Source organism: Rhinopithecus roxellana, chromosome 6 (assembly GCF_007565055.1).
Source record: "Rhinopithecus roxellana isolate Shanxi Qingling chromosome 6, ASM756505v1, whole genome shotgun sequence".
Classification (NCBI taxonomy): Eukaryota; Metazoa; Chordata; class Mammalia; order Primates; family Cercopithecidae; genus Rhinopithecus; species Rhinopithecus roxellana.
This window is the reverse complement of record NC_044554.1, coordinates 16,949,541-16,968,182: the sequence shown is the minus strand read 5'-3', so window position 1 is coordinate 16,968,182 and position 18,642 is coordinate 16,949,541. Positions and strand designations below refer to the sequence as shown.

The 18,642-nt window shown below is 39.7% G+C and overlaps 1 protein-coding gene and 1 pseudogene across 2 annotated transcripts in view; one reads left to right on the top strand and one right to left on the bottom strand.

Annotated features, from left to right (window-relative positions):
• The window catches only part of RSBN1L (round spermatid basic protein 1 like), a 102,177-nt gene that overhangs the window by 22,116 nt on the left and 61,419 nt on the right, over nucleotides 1-18,642 (bottom strand). The window contains exon 3 of the mRNA XM_010386291.2: nucleotides 12,691-13,331. Coding sequence (XP_010384593.1) covers nucleotides 12,691-13,331 — 641 coding nt within the window. The remainder of the gene's footprint in view (nucleotides 1-12,690; nucleotides 13,332-18,642) is intronic.
• On the top strand, nucleotides 7,542-8,685 carry LOC104680361 (annotated as a pseudogene). Its single transcript, XR_750449.2, has one exon. The product of XR_750449.2 is annotated as a group XIIA secretory phospholipase A2 pseudogene (transcript).

Sequence of the window (18,642 nt, the reverse complement as noted above, 5' to 3'; positions counted from 1 at the left end):
GGGAAAGCTTATATTTAAATAGTGGCCTTCAGAAGAAATATAACATATTTAATCTAAATCTCCTCCCCTCCCCACAAAACCCCACGACCATCATGGCCACATTATCACTTTTCCCCTTGTATATTCTCTATAAATATTATGAAGGGAAAGAAGAAAGCAGAAGTAGGAGACCTACTGTACCCACTGCCAGTAAGTGTCAATACCAAAATCTGAGAAGCTTTGGTTAACAGAAAATTAAACAATTGTTTAATATTCTACTTATACAATGTAATTTAAAAAAAAAAAAAAAACCCTTAGGATTCTGAGATTGGTTTGCTACAAAGGGAAAAAAGTAGCCTATTCTTAACAGGAAATATATTGCCAAAAACAAATCTATAAGATTTTTTATTTATTACTGTTTTCTCTTATGTAAATTATGAAAACTGCTGCAATCAGGAAAAGGCAAATATAGTAATAATAAGCAATTTTTTAAAAAACTCCAGGCCGGGCGCGGTGGCTCAAGCCTGTAATCCCAGCACTTTGGGAGGCCGAGACGGGCGGATCACAAGGTCAAGAGATGGAGACCATCCTGGCTAACTCCGTGAAACCCCGCCTCTACTAAAAAATACAAAAAACTAGCCGGGCGAGGTGGCTGGCGCCTATAGTCCCAGCTACTCGGGAGGCTGAGGCAGGAGAATGGCGTGAACCCAAAAGGTGGAGCTTGCAGTGAGCTGAGATCCGGCCACTGCACTCCAGTTTGGGCGACAGAGCAAGACTCCATCTCAAAAAAAAAAAAAAAAAAAAAAAAAAACTCCAAAGAACAACTCACTTGAAAACAACCCGCTGTTTCCCAAAACATGTTCCCTGAAGAGAGAGCTCTACAGTCCACTAAGTCTGGAAAACCCTTCTTGTTAAGGAGGCTCACCACGCACACGGGCTATAAAAGTTTCTGAGGAGTCTCAATGCAAACAAATATTACTTATTTGGTCCAGCATTACACTATTTTGGACTTCAAAACCTGTTTTTTTGTAGTTGTTTTAGTATACCTATCAACATTCCAAGATAGTAAAAGTTCCTCAGAATACTTTCATAGTGATCCACAATAAATATAGAAGATAGATATTTTTACCTTGTATTATAGATTTTACCTTGTATTAGCACCAATGTGAAGAAAATATAAAAATAGGATCATTATTAGAGCCAAACATTTGAGGGGGTGGGAGCAGAAGCTGTTGATTCAATTCTGCTGAGGATTTTTTTTTTAGCATGTGGGGAGGAGAGTCCCTTATTTTTAAAAACAAGGCCTGCTCAGGACATTCTAAGGCAATCTAAAAATGACATAAATGACTGTGCCACAAGGGGGAGCCATTATCCACCACATGTGGCAGATAGTTTCTAATTAAAATAGGGAATATTTAATCAACATTTTATTTCAAAAATACCCATGTAATTGCAACCAAAATAAGAACGAAAGTACTATCCACTTTAAAATTAGTAAAATAAAGGTGTAAAGCTTTTTTTATTATTATTAGAGCATCTCACCTGATCCCTGACACGATATTTTTGTATAGATCAGTTCATAAGTATTTGAGGAGGATGGGGTAGGCACAATTGGTCAAAATGAAAATTTAGTACAAAGGCAAGCAACGTTTCAAAGATGAAATATCAAATTGCTTTTACTAGCCTACCAGTGAATGACCCCAGCATGAATTCAACAAATGCTAGTGTTCTGCCCCAATTCTATAGTGAAGCAGGTCTAACAGATCAGATTTAAAAGTTTCATTATTAAAATAACAGACTTTTAATCATCAGTTAACACATTGATGTAAGTTGCCTGAGAAACAACTTAGAACCAAAATAAAATAAAAATAAGATTTAGAGTTTGGAAGTGGATGAAGGGTGGTTAGACAATGATTGCTCCAGTTTTCACATTCTCACAGTTCTTAGTACAGGGTTCCAGAGTATATGCATTGATTAAAGATAGTGACAAGACAGAAATCTTATTTATTTATTCACAGAGAAAACTCATATTTTATTTGCCTTTTTCTATCCGTACGGTAGAACATAGGAGCACAATAAATGTCTGAGTGAATATTTGAATGAAATACAGATGGTAGAAAACCTAAAACGATAGATTGCTTAGAATGGTTTTCAAGAATTATAAGGGAAATGAACTCACAGTACAAAAATTTTATAATTACTAAAATTATGTTTGTAGCCAATCATTTTTATATCTGTCAATTTAAATCTTATGGGTCTTTTTTATCTCTCTTGATAGTCAAATTTTATAGTCTTTTTAAATAAATCCATTTAATTAAAATGTTAAAAAAAAAAAAAAAAGAAAAGAAAACCTAAAACGAACATGGTCAATTGCAAATGGCCACAAATTCTTCCCAGGCCTATATGCTCACTCCTGTGCAACGTGACTGTGCCACTCCTGTCATCAAGAAGTGGAGTCTATCAATGGGCACGCACAAAAAAAGAATGAATAAGGCCTACAATTTCATTGCACAACAGGGTGACTGTAGTCAGTAATAACTTAACTGTACATTTTAACTAAAAGAGTGTTGTTAACTGGGTTGTTTGTAACACAAAGGATAAATGCTTGTGGAAATGGACACCACATTCTCCATGATGCACTTATTTCATATTGCATGTTTGTATCAAGATATCTTATGTACTCCATAAATATATACATCTACTATGTACCAACAAATATTAAAAATTTAAAAAATTTTTTAAATAGGCCGAGCACTTTGGGAGGCCAAGGTGGCACATGCCTAATCCCAGCTTCCAGGTGACTGAGGCGCGAGAATCACTTAAACCTGGGAAGTTGCAATGAGCCGAGATCATGCCACTGCATTCCATCCTGAACAACAGAGTGAGACTCTGTCACACACACACAAAAAAAAAGTAAAATGAATAAATAACCTAAAAGAAGTGGAGTCTATTTTTCCACACGAATCTGGGTTTCACCATGTGACTTCCCTTTGTCAACAGGACATTAGCAAACACAACACAAGCAGAAGCTTGTACACTGGAGCTTACCCTCCTTTTACTCAATGGAACCCTGCAACCACCACCATGTAAATAAGCCCAGGCTAACCTGCTGGATGATGAGAGAAACATGGCCATCAACCCAGCTGACATGCATCAACCACCAACCATATAAATGAGGTGTGCCAAGACCCAACTGGTCTGTCTGCCAATCATCAGACGTGAGAATGAAGCCATATAGCCCCAGCTAAGTTAGCAGAGACCAAAAGAATTGTCCAGCAAGCCCAAAGAACTGTGAGAAATGAAACCTTTTTTCAGTTCACTAAGTTTTGAGACTTCTGTTTATACATTTAATACAGCAAAAGCTAACAGATATGGACAGGTTACAAACTTTGGGAAAAGTCCATGCATATGTTTCTATTCTCAAATAGACTTTCATGATACAGTTTCATATTATATCACTAACCTCAGGGCCACAGCATTAGAGAAATGACATGACCTGTTAAAATATATATAATGCCACATGGTCTTCAAACCTTTCAGACAACCTGCAAGGATACAGATGAAGATGGAAAACAGAATTATACAAGTAAAAAGAATTCCAAAACCAAAGACGAAAGAACAGGGATGCTTTAATCCTTTGTCAGTGTTATGTATATGTGTTTAATAAAGTTGAACAGATGCTAAAATATTTGTGAAAGCTACAAAGTACTATTACAAAGATAAACACTATCACTACAAAAATCACAGAAACAGCTACATTAATTTGCCATCTTTTAGTTTCTACAGAATTTAAAGCAAATTATTTTGGTTGCCCTGATTGTAATTTAAGAACAATAACTAAAACAGAAAACTAAGCTCATGAGGATACAAACTCAGCATGAACTTGGTTTGGGTTCCACAGCTAGTGGTGGTCAGGACCATCAGGTTGTACAACCTAGGGACTGCCACTCACATCACTGAATGGCTGCAGTGCACAGCTTCTACCATCATATAAAACATAAAACACATACAACATTACTATATATATTCTTTTATCAATTAAAAATGGTGCTAATTAATTACCTAGAGGACAGTATTCTCATGAATTTCTTTTTTTTTTTTTTTTTTTTGAGACAGAGTCTCATTCTGTCATCCAGGCTGGAGTATAGTGGTGCAATCTCGGCTCACTGCACCCTCTGCCTACTAGATTCAAGTGATTCTCCTGCCTCAGCCTCCCAAGTAGCTGGGACTACAGGCGTCCACCACCACGCCCTGCTAATTTTTTGTATTTTTTTTATTAGAGACGGAGTTTCACCATATTGTCCAGGCTGGTCTGGAACTCCTGACCTTGTGATTCACCTGCCTCGGCCTCCCAAAGTGCTGGGATTACAGGCATGAGCCACCACGCCCAGCCATGAATTTCTTTAATGCTGCTAAATGTATTTTCCAAACTATATTACATGCTAAATACTAAGGGTCAGGCCGGGTGTGGTGGCTCACGCCTGTAAACCCAACACTTTGGGACCCCGAGGCGGGTGGATCACCTGAGGTCAGGAGTCAAAGACCAGCCTGGCCAACACGGTGAAATCCCATCTCTACTGAAAATACAAAAAACTAGCCAGGTGTGGTGGTACACATCTGCAGTCCCAGCTACTCAGGAAGCTGAGGCAGGAGAATCACTTGAACCTGGGAGACAGAGGTTTCAGTAAACTGAGATAGTGCCACTACACTCCAGCCTGGATGACAGAACTAGACTCTGTCTCAAAAAATAAAAAATAAAAAAAAAAAAGTAAAAATAAAAGTCAGATTTGTACCATTTTTCTCTATCAACTTCACTCTACCTTGTCTTCTCACATTTTTCTAGATCTTTTGAATACTGCTTTTGGACTAGTTTTAACTAGATCAAAGATTTTTCAGAATATAAAAGGTAGAAAAGGGAACTGAAGGATAGTTACTGAATTACAAAGATGTCAAGTACAGGCCGGGCGCGGTGGCTCAAGCCTGTAATCCCAGCACTTTGGGAGGCCGAGACGGGTGGATCACGAGGTCAGGAGATCGAGACCATCCTGGCTAACACGGTGAAACCCCGTCTCTACTAAAAAATACAAAAAAACTAGCCGGGTGAGGTGACGGGCGCCTGTAGTCCCAGCTATGCCGGAGGCTGAGGCAGGAGAATAGCGTGAACCCGGGAGGCGGAGCTTGCAGTGAGCTGAGATCCGGCCACTGCACTCCAGCCCGGGCGACAGAGCAAGACTCTGTCTCAAAACAAAACAAAACAAAACAAAAAACAAACAAACAAAAAAAGATGTCAAGTACAAAACTTTTCTCTACAGTTCTGCTTTCCTCTGCTCTGCAGAAAGCACTGTCATCTCGTAACAAGAGCAGGTTCTATTGAACTGAACCTACTGAACTTAGTCAAGATGGTCCCCGACTCAGATGGTTCAACTCATAATTTTTTGACTTTACTAGAGGTTTATCAGGTTGAAACCTCACAGTTAGGTCAAGTGGCATTAGGATTTAAGATGGTTCGCTTCCTTGTAATTTTTTTTTCAGTGGGCTTCTCAGAGGTTGTTTTGTTTTGTTTTGTTTTTGAGAGGAGTCTCGCTCTGTCACCCAAGCTGGAGTGCAATGGCACGATCTCAGTTCTCTGCAACCTCCGCCTCCAGGGTTCAAGAGAGTCTCCCTACCTCAGCCTCCCAAGAAGCTGGGATTATAGGTGCCCACCACCATGCCCAGTTAATTTTTGCATTTTTAGTAGAGACGGGGTTTCACCATGTTGGCCAGGCTGGTCTCAAACTCCTGACCTCAGGTGATCTGCCCACCTCGGCCTCCCACACTGCTGGGATTACAGGCGTGAGCCACTACGCCCAGCGGGTTATCAGAGTTTTAAATGCATTTTCAACTTAAAAGTATTTTTGACTTACAGGTTTATTAGGATGCAGCCCTAGTGTAAGTTGAGGAGCAGCTGAAGTTAGTGAGGAGTCATCATGACCAAATCAACAAGTTTGATTCCTGAGCAAACACTTTAACATTAATTTAGCTTTATTATCCACAGTTGGTTTTTGCTGTGGTTTATATTAAGTAAAACTACATTCCAATATTGGTACCTCTGCTCTTCCTTCCCCTAGAATACTGACTCACATTAGGTCAATTAATGTCATCTCAACCAATGATTTTGGTGAAAGCAATTTCACACAGCAGTATGTGGGCTGATCCACTTGACACCACCAAAATATACAGTTTCACTACATGATTCTAATAACAAGCATTCATTAATGGAAAACTTGTTTTTTCTGAATTTCATATAACCTAATTACTAAATTTTTATTTTTGTTTTTTGGGGTTTTTTTCTTTGAGACAGGATCTCGCTCTGCTGCCCAGGCTGGAGTGTAGTGGTGTGATTTTCTTCATTTTCAAAGAGACATGGGCCTTGCTATGTTGTTCAGGCTAGGCTCAAACTCCTGGGTTCCAGTGATCCTCTTGCCTCGGCCTCCTGAATAGCGCCATGGCTACTTACTAAACTTCTGACATTCCAAATAACTAGCATGTACATGACAGTACCACAGATAAGGATGCTGGAAGATAAATGGGGTACAAAATACATTTTCAGTTTCTCAGCATGAGTGTTAATGTCATATTCTAAGAAGTGCTGAAAACTTCTGTTCTCAAAAAGGGTGATTAACAAAATGAGGTCCTTGAATATACAGGAATAAATATTTTAAAAATCTGCAAGACCTCTATGCTGAAAACCAAAAAGTATTACTGACAGAAAATAAAAAGACAAATGAAGGGGAATACCATGATCAGACCGGAAGACTCAATTGTAAAGGCATCAATTCTACCCTAACTTATCTATAGTCTCAATGTAATACCAAGCAATATTCTAGCAGGTAACTCTTTGAAACTTGAAAAGCTGATTCTAAAGTTTATATGGAAGTGTAAAGAGCCATGGAAATCTTGAAGAACAAAGCGAGCAAACCGATTACAGATTATTGAGATTAATTATAAGCTAGGCACAGTGGCTCACACCTGTAGTCCCAGCTACCCAGGAAGCTGAGGTGGGAGGATCACTTGAGCCCAGGAATCTGAGGCTACAGAGCACTATGATCGTACCACTGCACTCTAGCCTGGCTGGTAGAGCAAGACCCTGTATCTACCAATCAATCAACAGAAAGAGTTATTATAAAGATGTAACAATTAGACAAAACAATGGAATCAGAGAGAGCCCAGAAACAGACCCACACACATAAGATTAGCTGTTTTATGACTAAGGTGACACGACAATGCAATGAGGAAGGAGTATCTTTTCCATAAATGATGCTAGGTCTTTTGGATATTTATATGGAAAAACATGAACCTTGATCTTTACCTCATCCAATATACAAAGATCAATTCCAGATGAACTACAGATTATTTTTCCAATACTTTTAGCTGCTATTTTATTAACTATAGATTTAACCATGAAAGGTAAAACAATAAAAGTTTCCAGAAGAAAAGTTCACAGAATATATTAATGACTTTGTGGTAGGCACAGATTTCTAAAACAGAATGTAAGAAACAGTAATCGGGAAGGAGGCGTGGATATGGAGCTGGCGGCTGCCAAGCCCGGGGTCCGCGCCGCAGCCTAGCGCGTCCCGGGGGGCTCTGTGGGGACGCGCCCCCCGCTGAGGCTCGGGGACCCGTATAGCCCCGCGCTGCGCGGATGGCCCTGCTCCCGCGCCCCGCGCTCACCCTCCTGTTCCTCCTCATGGCCGCTGTTGTCAGGTGCCAGGAGGAGGCCCAGACCACCGACTGGAGGGCCACCCTGAAGACCATCCGGAACGGCGTTCATAAGATAGACACGTACCTGAACGCCGCCTTGGACCTCCTGGGAGGCGAGGACGGTCTCTGCCAGTATAAATGCAGTGACGGATCTAAGCCTTTCCCACGTTATGGTTATAAACCCTCCCCACCGAATGGATGTGGCTCTCCACTGTTTGGTGTTCATCTTAACATTGGTATCCCTTCCCTGACAAAGTGTTGCAACCAACACGACAGGTGCTATGAGACCTGTGGCAAAAGCAAGAATGACTGTGATGAGGAATTCCAATATTGCCTCTCCAAGATCTGCCGAGATGTACAGAAAACACTAGGACTCACTCAGCATGTTCAGGCATGTGAAACAACAGTGGAACTCTTGTTTGACAGTGTTATACATTTGGGTTGTAAACCATATCTGGACAGCCAACGAGCTGCATGCAGGTGTCATTATGAAGAAAAAACCGATCTTTAAAGGAGATGCTGACAGCTGGTGACAGATGAAGATGGAAGAACATAACCTTTGACAAATAATTAATGTTTTTACAACATAAAACTGTCTTATTTTTGTGAAAGGATTATTTTGAGACCTTACAATAATTTATATCTTGATGTTAAAACCTCAAAGAAAAAAAAGTGAGGGAGATAGGGGAGGGCACACTTGTCTTCTCAGGTATCTTCTCCGGCATTGCTTCCTAACTTATTATGCCAAAAGTCTCGACCAGTATCAAAAACAAGTGCTTGTTAAGCAGAGTATTTTTGAAAAGAAGAATATAAACTCAATTTTCACAACCATATTTACCAAAAAGATCAAATATAAAATTCATAAGGTCTATGCAACATTATCTTATTTGGAAATATGGGGAAATTATCACTTACAAGTATTTGTTTACTATGAAATTTTAAATACACATTTATGCCTGGAAGGAACGGACTTTTTCTATTTTAATTTCACATAATATGTCATTAAAGTACAACATAATATGTTGTTTCTCTGTAGCCCGTTGAGCATATGAGTAAGTCCCATTTCTGTTAGGACTACTTACAAGGACAAGGTTTCCATTTTTCCAGTTGTAAAATTGGAACCATCAGCTGATAACCTCATAGGGAGCAAATCCAGGATAGCTGAGTATTATGTAATATGCCTAGAAGATGATGTGAATGTGATTCAGAAGCATAGCCACTCCTATTTTATGACCTACTCACATGACAAATGTTACCTTTGCTATAACCTTTGTTAAGTTGGAGAAAAGATGGATTTAATGAGATAAATGAGAAGATATTTAACATAATACATCAAGGCACTAAAAAAAAAAAAAAAAAAAAAGAAACAGTAATCATAAATGGATTATAAATTATAAATTAGATTACATTAAACTTAGGAACTTCTACTTACCAAAAACACCTAAGAGTGAAAAGGTAAGACACCAAGTGAGAGGAAATATTTGCAATACAGTTAGCTGACAAGATTCTTATCTACATATATAATAGTCCAACAAATCAACTAGAAAAAAAAGCAGTAAGAAATTGACAGAGTGGACAGGTACTTTACAAAAGAGGATATTCAACTGGATAAAAAGGTACTTGACATTCTTAGTCATCAGGGAAATACAAATTAAACCACAGGGAGCTACCACTACATAGTCACCAGAATGACTTAAATGAAAAAGATAGACACTACTAAGCGTGGCAAAGGATATGGAACACTGCTAGTGGGAATGTACATCAGCGCAGTAACTTTGGAACACTGGCAGTATCTAGCAAAACTGAGTATGTGCATATGTTTTGATCCTGAAATCCTAATCTTAGGTACATACTCAAAAGAAACACATACATATGCTCATCAAGACACATGAAAAATATTCATAGCATCTGTGTTCTAACAGCCTCAAACTGGAAACAACTCAAATGTCCATCCAGATGGTAACAAGATAAACAAACTGTGGTGTATTAACACAATGGAATACCATATACAGTACCACTACACACAAGATGGATGAATCTCACAAACATTATACTACAGAAAAGAGACCAGACACTATCTGATTCCACTCAAGTTCAAAAAGAAGTAAAATATATCAGTGATGTTCAAAGTCAAGACAGTGATCACCTGGGTTCATGTGGTGGGATTGGGGGGCTGGCACAGTACTGATAAAGAAGGGTTTGGGGAAGATTTCTGGCTACTAATAATATTTGGCTTTTTAAAATCATGGGTGTGTTCTCTGTGAAGACTCATCAAGCTATACATTTATAATATGTATACTATGTATTGTGTATATATTATACTTCAATAAAAAGTTTACTAAATAAAATCAACTCCTGGAAGGGACACTTCAATGTAGGCTGAGACAGCTTTAACTGGGAGGACTCAAGGGATGAGAAATAGAACTGTGCAAGAATAAGCATGCTCATTTTTCTCCTACTGCTCTCTCTTCTGGATGCCATTCAGTTTCATAAAGCCAGTGTCTAAGGACAAATCGAAGGCTACCTCCCAATCTGCAGACAACAACTTCCCCACTCACAGGAATAAGATCTGAAGAATCTTATGATAAAAGGAATATGGTCCTTGCACATGCAGTTTCCTGCCTTTAAGTCTAAAGCCAAAGAAGCAAAAGTAGTCCCTGCAGCTGACATGCTCAGGTCACCAGGGTAGCAGATCACACAGATATGGAGCCAGAACCACAGCTGGTAACAAACAGGATCCATCTGCCTGGAGTTTCCTCTTTGCAATATATACTACCCAAGAAGCCTGAAGAGATGGTGACAACCAGGGTAGGTGGCTCATCAAGGACTTAAGATCCACAACCCAGGCATACACTGCCATGATTAACAAGTCCAGCATCTCATTTTATTTAGTAACAAAAGCAGTTTTCATGGTTGTACATATTACATAGTTTAGATGAAAATTCTTATCATTTAGTATAAAATTAATAATTCCTAACCTTATTTGAAAAAAACATCTGAAAAGCATGTAATGTGATGCACATCAATGAACTGTCACACTTAAAAGATTACTGAAGCAAACTTGCATAGTATCAAAGCAAGAAAGTTTGTGATACTGTGGAAATAACCGGGAATGGGAGGCAAGAGGCCCAATATAAAACTGGACATTTAGGAGACATGCAATAAATGACAAATGAATGATAATAAGGTGATAAGGGACTTTGAGCACGTTATCTCTTCTCTCACTGGATCTGTTTCTTCACTGCTAAAATAAGATTAAAAAGAGGATTAAATGAGTTACTACATATAAAATAAAGGATAAAAAGAGGATTAAATGAGTTACTACATATAAAATACTTAGAAGAACTAGTCCTTAGCACAGTCAGTACTCAACAAATAGTAAACACTATTATTAGAGGCCAGTCCTGATTCTGCCATTCAACTCAGGTGTAACCTCAGACAAGTAACTCACCATTTTGGGTTTCTATAAAATGACAGGGCTAGTAATGGATGCTCTATAGCTCCCTATCCACCTTAGAAAATATTTAAATTTCAATTCTCAAACATCTTATGTTAGAGAATAATTCCCACACATACACATTAAAAATTATTTTCCAGGCCAGGCAAGGTGGCTCATGCCTATAATCCCCAAACTTTGGGAGGCCAAGGCAGGCAGGTCACTTGAAGTCAGGAGTTTGAGACCACCCTGGCCAACATAGCAAAACCCTGTCTCTACTAAAAATACAAAAATTAGCCAGGTGTGGTGGTGCACATCTGTAATCCCAGATACTTGGGAGGCTGAAGCAGAATAGCTTGAACCCAGAAGGCAGAGGTTGCAGTGAGCCGAGATCGCACCACTGCACTACAGTCTGACTCCATCTCAAAAAAAAAAAAAACATACACCACATTATTTTCCAGACTACAACCTACTACAGAATATACACCAAACATACTCACGCTATTGGGGGCGGGGTACATGTAGATATGACTGAACATCCAGACTACCATTTAAAGTGGAAACTATAACCTGAGCACCCATCAAAAAAGGAATATATTCAGAATAAGGAAAGGAGCCCTGGATGATGATTAAGATTTTGTTCTATTCCTGACACTGCTGACAATGTTAATACCTTACTCCTCTCTCTCTCTTCGTCTATTTACATATTTGTAAATTGAGAGATGTTGGGATAAATCACCACTAAGACCCATTTGAGACTTCCTTTACTTTTTCCCTCCTTCCAAACTAGAATGTTGTCCTAGAAACCAAAAACTGTTCCTAGAAAACCAAAAACTACAGCATCAATAAATGTGAGAACTGGCCAATCTCTCAGCCTGAACAGTCCCAATTTGAGGATGGGTGATAATGGCACCAGCCTTTCAGACGGGCCCACACTGAAGTTCAAGAACCAGCAGACTCTATTATGTCTGCTTTCCAGAATAATATATATTCTCCTACCTTTCTCTGTAGAGAAGGGTAGGAAATGAAAATTAGCTCAATATACTGATTGCTACTTTTTACACATCATTACACAATAACTGATGACTCCTTCCTACCACAGTATTTTTAATGGCCTACATTTATTCAGTACCTACCATGTGATGGGCCTGGTCCTAAGTACCTTAAAGCATTCTAAAGTTAGAAGACAATTTTAGGTGATTTCCAGGTAAGAAAACTATTTAAGGACTGGAAAATGCATGGCTAAATTCATTTCCTTAGGTTCAAGATCTCTCCTTGCAAAAAAAATTAAAAAAAAAAAAAAAAACAGAATCTTATTTCATTAATTGTCTTTAAGAAAAAAACACACAAAAGTGAAAATTGAATTTTAAATTCTGATGCTCACATCAAGAAAGTAATTTACTCTTAATACTCCCAAATGGTTTCATTATATTCTTGCCTTTTTATTTCAACCTAATTAGGAACAAAAAACAGAAATTCATCGAAAAATATACAATTAAAAGTTATTTTGTAAAATAAAACTAAAAACCTCTTACCTGAGCATGAAAATTGGACATAGTCGTTGTCTCTATATCTTTCTTTCCTAATATCTCCATTTTCACTGGTGAATTGGGAAAATTAAATGAAAAATAGTCTAAAAAGTCAGGTAAATAAGTAGCTGCCCCATGAACAATACCCATCACGTAGAAAGCTGCAGAGTTTTCATTTTCACTGAACACTAGACCCACAAACTCTTCTGCAAACCTCTCCATCTCCATAGGAGACAGGTGGGAGAGTTCATTACTGTAGGCATGGATAACCGAAGCACCTCCATTAGGCTGGTGCTCTATATGAATGAGCTGTTTAAATTCCAAAGTGTCCAATCTTTTGAGGTTATTCTGAACTCGTGGCTCCTTTAATGAGACAAATGGAAACTCACTGTTCTCTGTAATTTTGGAATCATAGTTCTTGGTATCCAAATTCTTCCCAACGTAATCTTTTATGTTATCATTTAGGATGCCTTTGGTTTCTTGATCTTCAACATCAGTTAGCAATCCTGAGCAGATGGTCTGAATAGATTTGCTATACATTTTCGGACGCTTCCGTTTTTCATTCTCTTTGTGTTTCTTTTTCTTTTTCTTCTTTACCTTTTTAATTTGTAAGTCTTCCATATTTGTTTTTGGTTTCTCCTTCCCACCTGTTGGAAAAAATGTTTTTTGAAACTCCGTATTTTAATTACTTGAAAAACCATGCTTTAGGAACAGTTTTGTATAAATAAGTTTACTTCTGAAAATTTACTCAGAATTATATATTTAGGACTCATTTTTTACAGAACTGATAATCAATATTTAGTCAGTCTTTTTTGAGATGGAGTCTTGCTCCGTCGCCCAGGCTGGAGTCCAGTGGCGGGATCCCAGCTCAACGCAACCTCCGCCTCCTGGGTTCAAGCAATTCTCCTGCCTCAGCCTCCTGAGTAGCTGGGATTACAGGAGCACGCCACCACGCCCAGCTAATTTCTGTATTTTTAGAAGAGACAAGGTTTCACCATGTTGGTCAGGCTGGTCTCGAGCTCCTGACCTTGTGATCTGCCCGCTTCGGTCCCCCAAAGTGCTGGGATTACAGGCGTGAGCCACCACACCCAGCCAGCCAGTTTTTTCATCTACACACACACACACACACAAAGAAAGAGAGAAAGAGAGAGAGAGAGAGAGAGAGAGGCAGAGAGAGAGAGAGAGAGACGGAGGGAGAGAGGGAGAGAGGTAGAGCGGGAGAGAGGGAAAGGGAGAGAGGCAGGCGTAGAGCAAAGTTACATCTACAGTGTGTGCTACCATTCTGACATATAGCAAATGCTCACGGTTTACAGAAATAAGGAGATCAATGAGTATTGCAGAAAACAATCTTCAGGCCGGGCGTGGTGGCTCAGGCCTGTAATCCCAACACTTCGAGAGGCTGAGGCGGGTGGATCACAAGGTCAGGAGATCGAGATCATCCTGGCTCACACGAGAAACCCCGTCTCTACTAAAAATACAAAAAATTAGCCAAGCGTGGTGGCATGCACCTGTAGTCCCAGCTACTCGGGAGGCTGAGGCAGGAGAATCACTTGAACTCAGGAGCCAGGGGGTGCAGTAAGCTGAGATCACACCACTGCATTCCAGCCTGGGTGACAGAGTGAGACTCTGTCTCAAAAAAAAAAAAAAAAAAAAGAAAGAAAGAAAACTACCTTCAAATTTTAAATGCAGAAATTCAGAAATGTAAAGATGAACAAAGATCAATATAAACAATGCCCTCTAGATGTTACTCATTGAGATATATATCATCAATTTTACTTTACCTCAGGTCTTAAAAATTGCATCAAAGTATCATGGAGATTTATAAATCATAAAGGGACAAAAAGAGTTGTGCAATATAACAGCAACAAACACAGCAATTCCTTAGCTTTTTACCACACTTCCTCCTTAGTAAATTACTCTTGCATCTAATATAGTAAATATAGTCTACTTTAAGTCCACCACAGTTTACAAAATTACAGTAAGACCCAAAAAGGTACTATAAAAGAGATGACAAAAATCAGAATCATTTCTCACATCCTAAGCTCAAATAATACCCATGTACTGGTAAAGAGATGAATAAAAATGTAGCCTGTACGTTAAAGAGCTTTTGTGAACAAAATCAAGTATATTCTGGGCTCAGAAATGTAGAAGTCCAAAGGATAAAAGATTAATCCACAGAGGCTTTACAGCTATAGAATCTAAGTATACATATAAACAGTATTATCACATTATATTCATTTCTATATAAGAAAAATACAAACAAGTAAATAGCCTCATGAGAAAGATAATATAAGAAAGCCACTGAACTAAGGGTTGAGAAAAGGTACTCACTGATTCCATCTTTTATCTCAGTTTCACAGATAACCTACCATGAATGAAATTCTCCCAATCCGCTTCTTTACCTAAACATTTTCATCTTCACATCTTTCTTTCCTTTCTTCTTCCAGTGATTGAGACGTTCTATTTGCAAAAGTAAGTCCCTCCCACCAACTTCAAAACCCTTGTTTAAAAGTCTTTGACCACCAAACTTTTCATAAAGAATAATCTATGCCTTGAGTGGTTAACAAAGAAAAAAGAACTTTTTAAATTAAAGAAAACAACAACAACAAAAAAAAACAATCAGGCCGGGCACGGGGGCTCACACCTGTAATCCCAGCACTTTGGGAGGCCGAGGTGGGTGGATTGCTTGAGGTCAGGAGTTCGAGATTACCCTGGCCAAGAGAGTAAAACCTTGTCTCTACTAAAAACGCAAAAATTAGCTGGGCATGGTGGCGCACACCTGTAATCCCAGCTAGCCGGGAGGCTGAGGCAGGAGAATTGCTTGAAATGGGAGGCAGAGACTGCAGTGAGCCAAGATCACGCCACTGCACTCCAGCCTAGGTGACACAGTGAAACTCTATCTCAAAAAGAAAGAAATAAAGAAAAAAAGAATTATCTATGCCCACTGTCTTTCCTTTATCACCTTATCATTCTTACTGCTTAAATTCTGGTTCTGTTTTCAACTTGTTTAAATTTGCTTTCCCAGAATGCTGAAATATCAAATCCAGTTATATTTACTCAAATCATTTTTTCTGGTGTCTCCACGATTTGACAGAATTATCCAGCTCATCCTTGATTACTTCTGAATTCCTTGATGCCACTGTCTTAATTTTTGGTCTAACAGCTGCATAACTGTCTCTCATCCTGAATGCTAGAGTCATATTAACCTTTGTATAATTTTTATATATTCTTTTAATCATATTCATTCCTTAGCTAAACTTCTTTCAAGAGCTCTCAATGTCTACCTATAATCTCTTCAGTCTGGAATCCAAAGACAGTGCCCTCAAGTACCTCATGCTCTGGTCAAATTGCACTATTTATTTACAATTTCTTACAAAACATAACTCTATTGGCAAAGGCATTTCCTCTCCTTAAAATACCCTTGCCTTGCTCGTTACTTACCAATGAACTCTTTCCTATCCATTTGATGTGACTGAAAATTTCCTGAGGCCTCCCCAGAAGCTGAGCAGATGCCAGCATCATGCTTCCTGTACAGCCTGCAGAACCATAAGCCAATTAAACCTCTTTTCTTTATAAATTACCCAGTCTGAAGTATTTCTTTATAGCAGTATAAGAATGGACTAATACAGAAAACTGGTACTGAGGAATGGGCATTGCTATAAAGATATCTGACAATGTGGAAATGACTGCCCTAGAAGAGAGGTTCTCCATGAGAGCCCCATTCCTTTAGCAGGCTTCTGCCTGAACATCCAGGTGTTTCCATACTACCTCTGAAAACTAGGTGAAGCTCCCAAGCCTCGAATCTTGCATTCTGTGTACTGGCAGGCTTAATACCACATACAGCCACCAAGACTTATGGCTGGCACCCTTGAAATAGTGGCTCAAGCTAAATCCAGGCCCCTTTGAGCCACAGCTGGAGCTGGGGTGGCTGGGGAGCAGGGAGCAGTATCCTGAGGCTGTGCAGAGCAGCAGGGCCCCGGGCCTGGACCAGGAAACCATTCAGTCCTTTTAGGCCTCCAGGCCTGTGATGGGAGAAGCTGCCACAAGGTTCTCTGAAATGCCTTCTAGGACTTTCCCCCATTGTCTAGCCTATTAGCAGTTGGCTCTTTTGTTTTATTTATGCAGATTTTTGCAGCCTGCTTGAACTCTTACCTGACAATGGGCTTTTCTTTTCTACCACCTGGCCAGACTGCAAATTTTCCAAATCTTTATGGTTTGCAAACAGTAACGTGGGGAAATGTGGGGTTGGAGTCCCCACACTGAGTCTCTAAAAGGGGACTGCAGAGTGGGGCTATGAGAAGAGGGCCACTGTCTTCCAGACCCCAGAATGGTAGATCCACCAAAAGCTTGCACTATGTACTTGAAAAAAGCCTCAAGCAGTCAATACCAGCCCTTGAGAGCAGCTACAGGGGCTGAACCCTGCACAGCCACAGGGGTGGGGCTACCCAAGGCACTGGGAGCCCGCCTCTTGCATGAGAGTGTCCTGGATGTGGGGCATGGAGTCAAAGGGGATTCTTTTGGAGCTTTAAGATTTAATGACTGCCCTGCTGGGTTTCAAACTTGCATGAGGTCTGTAGCTCCTTTCTTTTGGCCAATTTCTCCCTTTTGGAACAGGAGTATTTACTCCATGCCTACACCGTTCCCTCCCCCCGCCCCACCATCTTGGAAGTAACTAACTTTTTATTTTATAGGCTCAAAGGTGGAAGATACTTGGCCTTGTCTCAAATGAGACTTTGGACTTTGAACTTTCGGGTTAATGTTGGAATGAGTTAAGATTTGGGGGAACTCTTGGAAAGGCATGACTGAATTTTGCCATGTGAGAAGGACATGAGATTTGGGAGGGGCCAGGGATGAAATGATATGGTTTGGATCTGTGTCCCCTCCCAAATCTCATGTCGAACTGTAAGCCCCAATTACAACTGAAGGTGGGGCCTGGTAGGAGGCAACTGACTCATGGCGGTGGATTTCCCCTTTGGTGCTGCATCACCATAGTGAGTGATATCTAGTTGTTTACAAGTGTGCAGCATGTACCCCAGAACCACTTCTCGCCTGCTTTGGCCATGTATGGTGTGCCTGCTTTCCCTTCACCTTCCACCATAACTGAAAGTTTCCTGAGGTCTCCCCGAAAGCTTAGCAGATGCCACCTTCATACTTCCTGTACAGCCTGCAGAACCATAAGCCAATTAAACTTCTTTTCTTTATAAATTACCTAGTCTCATGTATTTCTTTACAGAAGTGCGAAAATGGACTAATACATTATCCTTTAATGCAGAGGTCTCCAATCTCAGGGCAACAGACCGGTACTGGTCCATAGTCTGTCACAACTAGGCCACACAGCAGGAGGTGAGCAGTGGGCGAGCCAGCGAAGCTTCATCTGTATTTACAGCCATTGCCCATCACTCACATTACTGCCTGAGCTCCACTTCCTGTTAACATTAGATTCTCATAGGAAGGTGGACCCTACTGTGAACTAAGCATGTGAGGGATCTAGGTTGCCTGCTCCTTATGAGACTCTAATGCCTGAAGATCTGAGATGATACTAGTGCTGGGTGCTGCTGCAAATATAGATTAACAAGCTCATGGCTCCCACTGATTCTACATTATGATAAGTTACACAATTATTTCATTACATATTATAATGTAATAATAACAGAAATAAAGTGCACAATAAATGTAATGTCCTTGAATCATCCCAAAACTATCCCATCTGTCCATGGAAAAACTGTCTTTCACGAAATCAGTCCCTGGTACCAATAAGGTTGGGGACCACTGCATTAAAGACAACTCTTATATCCTTTCCTTCATGTTGCTTTCCTTCATTTCTCAAGTTAGAACTGAAATCACTTCACTCCTAACTCATATTATAAAAGTTACATGCTTCTCTCATGGGATACCTGTATACCTTATGTCCATCAACACTGTATAAGTGAAACAAATAACCTTTATATTAATTTAGAG